This window comes from Hipposideros armiger, unplaced genomic scaffold, assembly GCF_001890085.2.
Source record: "Hipposideros armiger isolate ML-2016 unplaced genomic scaffold, ASM189008v1 scaffold_13, whole genome shotgun sequence".
NCBI classification, from domain to species: Eukaryota; Metazoa; Chordata; class Mammalia; order Chiroptera; family Hipposideridae; genus Hipposideros; species Hipposideros armiger.
Window position 1 is genome coordinate 1708644 of NW_017731363.1, and position 9218 is coordinate 1717861.

A 9218-nucleotide genomic window follows, 5' to 3' on the forward strand; every position below is an offset into this window, starting at 1 on the left:
TTCTCATCTGAGGAGAGCAGGTGACTGGGCAGTGATTGAAGTGTCCAGCAGGGGGCTGGCATTCTCTGTCTATAAGTAGCCCTGTTTCCTCTTCACAGCCTCAGTTCAGCCGAGCTGCTGTTTGCTAGTGAAGGCGGTGACGTGCAAAGCATCCTGCCTATAGGATTTGAGGCTTTCTCAGTGCAGTTTTTTTCGACCCACTTTAAAACTCCAGGTTCTAAATATCAGGAAAGACAGGAAATGCCGTGTGAAAATAGCAAGCCAAAAGTTCTTAGTTAACAGCAGCCAGGGAGGCTCAGACTAGAATGGAGGTAGAAAGAATCAATACAGAGTGGGTTTCATTCTAAGCCCCCGCCCCCTTTTTTATTTTTACTGAGTTTGTTGTTTTGTTGGTTAACTTATTGACTGTAGAGATGTGTTGCCTTGGTCATGTGAAGACCGGAGCAGCACCAGCATTTAAATAGTGACAGACAATTTTGAATGCCGTAGTATATATGTACTCAGAGTATTTTGGTGAAAGAAGATAAAGAGCCCAGCAGAGATTTTCTCCTCATCTTCACCCAACTGCAGAATCAAAAGTTAAGAAACAGCATCTAAGGGCACTATTTCAGTGCGAAAGCATCTAGAGGATGGCTCTAAATGACTGCTTGCTTCTGAACTTGGACCATTTCATGCACTGCAATGTCTCCAATCACAGTATGGATCTGCCCACAAGCGAGGACCGGTTCTACCCGGGGATCCTCTATGTCATCCCTGCGATCTATGGGGTCATCATTCTGATAGGTCTCATTGGCAACATCACCCTGATCAAGGTCTTCTGTACCGTGAAGTCCATGCGCAACGTGCCAAACCTGTTCATCTCCAGTCTGGCTTTGGGAGACCTGCTCCTCCTGGTAACGTGTGCTCCCGTGGATGCCAGCCGCTACCTGGCCGACAGATGGCTGTTTGGCAGGACTGGCTGCAAACTGATCCCCTTTATACAGCTTACCTCGGTGGGGGTGTCTGTCTTCACACTCACAGCTCTCTCGGCAGACAGGTAAGTTCTGGAGGAAAGTTACACTCTCTCTAAGGGTGACGGGTGCCTCGGTAAATGAGCTACCACATCAGGACAGGCGAGCTGTTTGCACGAAGGCAAGTTTTACTCAAACTCAGATTCCCTTCCAGGCATGTTTTAGTTCTGGGCATTGCTTCTTCAGTTTGACATATTAGTTCAAGAAAGAAAAGTAAATGGATGGCAGGGAAAAATGAGGACAAATGATGGGGAAAAAAAAATCTCAGCATAAGATGGAGGTGCATTTTCTGGAGACGAATGGGTTTAGCCTGGCTTTTTCCGAACTTGTCCCTCCCTGCAAAATTAATTGACTGGTGAGAAAAAAAATCACAACTAATAGAGTTTAAACCCCAGGCAAATGTTTCTTAGAGGCAATTCAGAATCTTCAGAGAACAGAAAAGGCCCACTGCATTTCTTCTTCAAAGTATTCTTTCAGAAATAACCAAGAGGAGAAAATAAGTGGCGTTTCTTTGAAATTCATTTTTCTCAGCTTAACTTTTCTCACAGCTGATTTTGTATTTGGCTCTCTCTAACTGAGCAGTTTGTGTGCTGGTTTTTCTAAGTACCTCTTAAGTGAAATCATGCATTATTGGATTTTTTTTGTCTTGACAAAGCTCCATTCAAGGTTGATTTTTGAATTTAAATATCTTTGTTGATGTACTTCCATATGCAGTGCTTTTGAGGTTTTGGGGGTACGGGAAGGAGTCAGTAAGTGTTCTGTTCTGGGAAATATACATATTTGTCAACTGCATTTCTTGTGTGAACCTATTGCTTAAATTTCATATTTATTCATTCATAAAAATCCATAATCATTCTTTGAATATTTATCAGCGTCTATCTCGTCAAAAGTACCTGCTTGAATTAACCAGGCAGGAAATATCTTCCGGTTGTTCACACAGGCTGCTGAATGTATCTTATGTGCCTCTGAGCTCTATGAACTGGATACAGTAATGAATAAACTCCAGACACATCATAGACCAGATGGTCAAACTAAGAAAAACTGGTGCAATGAGCCAGAGACCATACATTTTTATTTTAAAATCAACTGTATGCTGTGGTGTTAAAGATTCCTAAGGATTTGAAAGTGTACCAGGAAGGGCGTAGAAGCAGCTCTTGAAAGTTTATACTCTGAAGAAAATGTCCCACATTTTAATACATGTGGTGCTGGAGTCTCATTTTGTAGAGGAGCAAACAGTCCCCAGGTGATCTGGCTTTGTTGAGTAATGAACAAATAAAGATAGTGTTATCAGTATTTGTAGACATGTGTTTATACTTAGCTGCCTGAAGTACACTGCTCAGCACACAAGACGTTTTCAAAGATTAAAAACGAGCAGCCCTGAAAGGAGGTTTGCAGGGAACACCGGCTGGACAGGGTTTCTCAGCCTCTCGCCTCCACCTGCTGTGACCCTGAACATTTGCCCACCAGGCCCTACTGACCACACGCCATTTCACAGGTTGATTCAGGACAGGCAACCTTTGGAGCTGACGGAAGGTCTGGGGCTGTTTACCAACGGTCGAGGGCACCTCAGGATGAGGGGAATTTTCTTGATGGGAAGATGAGATTTTAGTTTCCGGGTTGGTGAGTGCAATGGTACAGATGGTGTTTACTGTCTTCTTGGGGGAAGGGTGCGCAGAGAGGAAAGTGAGGGCGTGGGGTGTAAAGATGCAGCTGCATGGAACTCCTCTCTGGAGTTACAAAGCAGACCAAATTCACCATCAGCAGAAAGGCGCCTTCAGAAGCCGGGTTGCACACTTTGGCAGCTCTGGTGTGTTCTCAGTGAGTTTATAGTTACTGCGTGTCCTTCCCAAGTTCAGAAATTACTATCAGCTTCCATGGAACTAACTTTTTGTGTTTTGCTAAGGCTTAAAAAGGCTGATGGATCACCTGAATGACAGGTAGTGCATCTAACCAATTTCAACAAGAATAGGGATTGAGCTACTTAAATAATGTAAGACTGTACTTGCCTATTTAACTCATTTTAAAAAGTTGTTGGTGCCCTATAAAAACCTCATGAGATTCGCAGGCCAATGTGTATCTATATAGCCAAAAAATGTATACATTTTAAGAAAGGAAAAAACTATTAAAATTTTAATACTCAATATATACCGATAACAAAAGATTAATACAAGTCACGTTTGACTTCTGCAATGACAAGAGGTGCTCAAAGTGGTTCCCATCAGTGTCCAGACACTCCTGATGATGGTGAACTACTGCTTGAGCAACATTGACCAAAGTGTCCACTTGTATACACTTTTTTTGGCCGTCCTTGGTGTGTGTGTGTGTGTGTGTGTGTATCTATCTATCTATCTATCTATCTCCACACATACACAATATCTATATATTTTTTCTGAATGAGGTATAATCTACGTATACATAGTAAACTGAACAAGCGTACAGTTCAATATATTTTTCACAGATGTCTATATAACAACACAACCACCACCCAAATGGAGATATAGAACAGTTCCAGCACCACCGGAGTTTCGTTTATGCCCTTTTCCAGTTAATACCCATCCCCACAGAGAAGCAACCACAATTCTGAGTTCAATTACCATAGATTATTTCTGCCAGTTCTTTAATCTTCTGTAAGTGAAATCATACTTCTTATGATTATCATTGTGTTTGTGATAGCATCCACTTTGATGCACATATTAATGGTTTTTTTAAATTGTTGTATAGTATTCCATTATATGAATATACCTCAATTTATTTATCCATTCTAATACTAATGGACATTGGGTATTTTCCAATTTGGGGTTGGTAATAACCTGCTCTGGATATTCCTATTCATGTGTTTTGTGGTACGTAACTGTTTATTTCTCTTGGGTATATGCCTGAGAGTTGAATTGCTCGATCATAGGAGATATATATTATATTTAGTAAATATTGTCCATGAGTTTTCCATACTGGTAGTCTGTAGTTGATAGATTGGTAAAAGGTGAACCAGAAGACCCTCCAAACTGTATGAGCATCAATAATTGAGGAGCTTGAAAAATATGCAGATTCTTCGTCCCCTTCCTAAATCTACTAAATCAGCGTTTCTGAGGTGTGAAGAGGAGCAGCAATAATCATCCATCTCTGCCCCCTATAGGTTGACCAGCAATGCCAACAATGCCAGTACTCATTCCAACCTCCCCTCTGCAGTCCTCCCTTCCCCAGGTGAACTTGAGTCCTTGTTAATATGAAAAGAATAACATTTTTCTAGAAAAGTTTCTACTGCTACCACTGTGTCAAAGGGAGACTTCAAGACAGCTCCAGAAACCAGAATTCTGGCTTTCACATGGCCAACCAATTGCAGATTTCCATTCAAGTGCCTACGTATTGGTTCCCGCCTCGTCTTCCATGCCTTTCTTCCCTTGACATACACGCTGATAGCTTTGGACATGGGTTACGCTGACACATTCTTGGCTCTGCTTCCTTGTCTATGCTGTGTCCTGCCACTCTTCAGAATTCTTCTCCTTTCCTAAATTAGAAGACTTGGCTCCCCATCCCATGTGATATATGGCTTGGAATGGGCATCAGTAGCCCTGCATATCAGGCTTTTTTCTGCCATTACTACCTATAAGAGGGAGTCAGACCAAGTTCCTTAACTCTCTGACCTTAATTGAATAATTTATAAAATAATATAGTTAAACTAGATTATTTCAAAGGTCCATCCAAGTTTTAAAATCTTATGTTTTTGTTTTTTAGTCTGTCATCTTGCTTATCATTTGGAATCTAAATGATAGATTCTAAAGCCTCCTCCTGAAAGCCTCCTCCTGAAAGCCCTAAGTTGGACCATTCTAGCCCAAATTTCTTAAACCTCTTCTAAAAATGAGGCTTATTATCTGAGACATGAATTATCTTGTTGACACCTTTCATCTTGCTGTTTTGAAGTGTTTCACTCATTTGTCTTTTTTTAACCTCTCACATATTCATTTTTTTAACTTTTCAAGTAGATTATTAAGAATATCGAGGGCAGAGATTTCTTATATATTCTTATATCTTCCACAGTGCCTCACATGGTTCCTTATTGATCACCAAATGGGTGATCAATAAATCTTGATTAATTAAAATTATAGTTAATTAATACATATTTTTCTTCTCATTCTTATTATTCTTCCCCCTATTTTGGAATTCATCTGAAAGCATACTCTTAAAATTGCATCACATAGTCACCTGCTTCTTATCTGTTCCTCTCTATTAAGCTCTCATTATTTGGGTAAATGAGAGAAAAGTTATTCTTTGTGAGTCAGTAAATAGATTCGGGGGATAAATAGATGGGTGGATAGATAGAAAGATAAGTGGATGGATGGATGGATGGATGGATGGATGGATGGATAGATGGACAGATGGTTGGATAGATAGATGAATAGTTGGAGGGATGGATATATTTTTTACATAATGGTCTTTCCTACCAGATGCCCGTCTATGTACTAGGTGCCTCAGTGTTATGTAAATGGAATTTAAGACGTGAATTGGACCCTCATCAGGAAAAGGGTAAGGAGAGTTGGTGTTTTTTTTCCAGTAAATGTAAAGTTTAAAGCTGAATTTCATGTTGACAGCATATAATGCTCAAGTTATATTGTGCCTCCTTCGGTGTTATTATGCAGTGTTATTTCTGCTAGAATGGAGCTGGCAGAATAAATCCTAAGAAAGGATGGACACAGCAGTTCCATTATAACATGCTCCTTCTTTGATTCCTTGGAAAAGACTGTTCATAAGTGTCCTTTTTCCCTCCCACCCCCCTTGTGATTTGGAATGTGTAAAAAACAGGAAAGTGTTACATTTATACAAACTTCTTTAATACAGACTCTTTTAATTCATTACCTGGATTTTATGAGATAATGTAATTTTCAGCCTTTCCTGACATCTAGAGATGCATGGTCCAATATGGTAGTCAAAACCACCTGTGGTTATTTATAATAAATTTAAATTCAATTTAAATGAAACTAAAAATTCAGTTCTCTAATCACAGCATCCACACGTCAAGTGAGAGTACAGATACAAAACATTCTCATGATTGCAGAAAATTCTATTGGGCAGTACAGAAGAGAGTTTGGTCTGTGCTTGGGGGTCCAAATCTCTTTCCCAAGATCCATGTTAGCTGTTCTTGCTCATTGAGGGTATCAGGAATTCCTCAAATAGGCAAATATCAAATGCCTCCCAGCTGCATGGGCTCTTCTTGTCTGTAAAATATCTTCTATTGGAAGATACCAAAAAATAAAGAGAAAAGAAACCAGGCAGCCGAGTACAATCACCAGTCACAGGCTTGGGGAATTTACGCACCCCATTGGTGAGGTTCTGAGACCTGAAGAACACATGTGGAGTTCACTTTCCGAGTCTGCATTATGAACTTCTGCCTGATCCTTCCATTCTCTTTTGCCAGGCCTCTTCCATCTGCCAGTCTATCTTTCTGTCTTCCTGTCCCGAGACTGGTGAGATCAAACGCTCCTCTAGCTAAACTCTTCTCGTTGTCTCCCACACGTGCCACCTTACTTTTCCCCTCTCTGACTTCATTTTTCTCTCCCTGATGGCTGGGCTCTATTTTCTCCATCTATCCAAATCCTAGCAACCCTTCAAGGCACACTTCAAGTCCCTTTTCCTCTCTGAAGTATTTCCTGATATTTGTTTTCACTGATTTTTTTCCCCTTCCTAAGATGTTTTTGCCTATTCATTAAATACTTAATCTATCCTACCTTTTACTACTAGGTCTTTTTTGTAGATGTGTTTTCTACATTCTTAATCATCTGGGAAGCTCCATGGGGTCTCCGTCTTCTATGACACTGAGGCTCACCTTACATCTAGTAAGAGGACAATAAATACAGCTTTGTTGATGTTTGAACAATGACGAAATGATAAAATCTGGCAGTCGCCTGAAAGTTCAAACTCTTGTAAATGGTGTTGAGATTGAATTTTCAATATGACAGCTGATGGGGGAGGGTGGTCCCCCACACCTCCAACAAGCAATTCTCGGAATACCAACTGGGCATCTGAGAATTCAACTCAATTCCGACACCATCTGCCCAGAGAACGCATCAGATTCCACAGATAGAGGGCTCAGTCCCTGCAATATCCCACTGCAGCCCCGATTTCAGACACCATCATAAGTCAGGTTGTTGCCTGTACTTCTGACCAACTGGCTATAAATTCAAAGGTTCCCATGAACCCCTCTGCTGGGGTTCAAATAATTTGCTAGAGCAGCTCACAGAACTCAGGAAAGCATTTTACTTACTGGATTACCGGTTTATTACAAAAAGATATAACTCAGGAACAGCTAGATGAAAGAGATGCACAGTGTAAGATGTGGGGAAAGGGTGTGGAGTTTCCATGCCCTGTCCAGGCATACCACTCTCCCAAAATCTGCACGTGTTTATCAACCCAGAAGCTCTCTGAACTCTGTCCTTTTGAGTTTTTATGGAGGCTTCATTACATTGTCATGATTGATTAAATCATTGGTCATTGGTAATAGATTCAACCTCCAGTCCCTCTCCCCTTCCTGCAGGTCCGGTGGGAGTCTGTGGGGGTGGGACTGAAAGTCTCAACTCTTCAATCACATGGTTGGGTCTCCTGGTGATCAGTCCCCACCCTTCAGCACTTTCCAAAAGTCACTTCATTAACATAACAAAAGACACCATCACTCTCGACTCTTAGGAAATTCCAAGAATTTGGGGAGCTGTGAGCCAGAAACTGTAGGTGAAGACCAAATATATGTGAGAAATATATTTTGGTCATCTGAATGACCAAGTACATATTTCTTATAAATCACAATATCCCACCTTGTTTGACACAGAGACCAAAAGAGGTGATGGAATTTGGCCTTGTCACAACAAATTCAGAGTAGAGTCAGACTAGAACCCTGCTCTCCTCGTTCCAAATCCCAATTCCTTCAGGGAACTGAAAACATTTCTTCAGAAACCGTCAAAACCCCAAATCTGATTCCATTTCCCTTCTCTGGACAGTGGGAGCTACTGATCTCAAGCCCTACTGTTCTGAGGGAAGGTACTCTGAGTGACTCCAAGGTGGTCTCCTTCTAAGGGGAGGGATCACCTCAGTGATTTTAAAGGCCCCTCTACTATCCCAGAGGCCCAGCTGCACTGATTCCAAGGAGATTGGCCCTTTCCCATGAGAGCAGACAATTTCTTGTCCCTCTGTTGGAAGAGTTTACATGAGCCACCAGTTCCAAATTTCTCTATAGTATAATTTTTCTGAAGCATATGCTCCCTTTCTGGAAGGAAACTCAGCTTGGGTCTCCCCACAGTGACAGATCTGTCACAGCTGCTGGCAGACTCTGGGATTGCTCAGAGGGCAGGTGCAATAGAAGTGGGCTTTCCCAGAAAGGCTCTTTTAATTGGAACCTTTTCAATTGTGCTGTGGAGAGAAGGGCAGCAAAGAACTTTGACCTTGTCTCTCTCACATTATCTTTTAAAGTGTTAGACTCTTATATGATTAATTAAGGATTATTTCTGGTAACTTAATAAGCATGGAAGCAAAAAAAAAAAAAGCACAAACTTGATCATGAAACATAGAGCATAGCCTGAAAGGGCTCCCTGGTGCGATTTTTTGAACTGTGCTTGTCAATAACATCCTTTGAAAACAGACTAAATTTGCATTTTTGCACTTGTAAATCCTCCTGGTATGTGGGGTTTGCATAAATTCTCTCTTAATGAAAACGTGTTTTGCATAATAAAAGAAAAAATTTCTCCCTTCCTTCTTTTTCTACCTCCCAGTAATAGAACAAGGTATTACTATTATTATTATTATTATTGTTACAATCATCTTTGTGATTAGTATCTGATATTTGCTGCTGCTTAAAATGATTTGATTTTTTCAGAAACTCTTAAGAGGCTGTTGGTTCCTTTTTTACATTAAAGGTCACCTTCTGTAGGGGGTCTTCATTGTCCACTCAATCTAAAACAATGACCAACACTGTTCTATCATCCAATTTCTTTTTTCAGGTTGATTGAGGTGTAATTTGCATTCAGTAAACTTTTAGGTGTACATTTCTATGAATTTTGACAAACTTATACAGTCATAAAACCACCGCCATTACAATCAATATACAGAGCATTTTCTTGATCCCTCAAATTCTCTCATGTCCTTTTTTTGCTATTCCCTTCCTCCACCCCCAGCTCCTGGCAACCACTGATCTTTTCCAGAATATCATAAGAATGACATTATAGGGCC

General features: G+C 40.6%; 1 protein-coding gene across 1 annotated transcript in view; it reads left to right on the forward strand.

The window, feature by feature from the left end:
* Window positions 1–242: 242 nt before the first annotated feature.
* GRPR (gastrin releasing peptide receptor) overlaps window positions 243–9218 on the forward strand; it is a 37037-nt gene continuing 28061 nt past the window's right edge. The window contains exon 1 of the mRNA XM_019666205.1: window positions 243–1036. Within this exon, the coding sequence (XP_019521750.1) occupies window positions 630–1036 (407 nt within the window). The 5' untranslated portion in view covers window positions 243–629. The remainder of the gene's footprint in view (window positions 1037–9218) is intronic.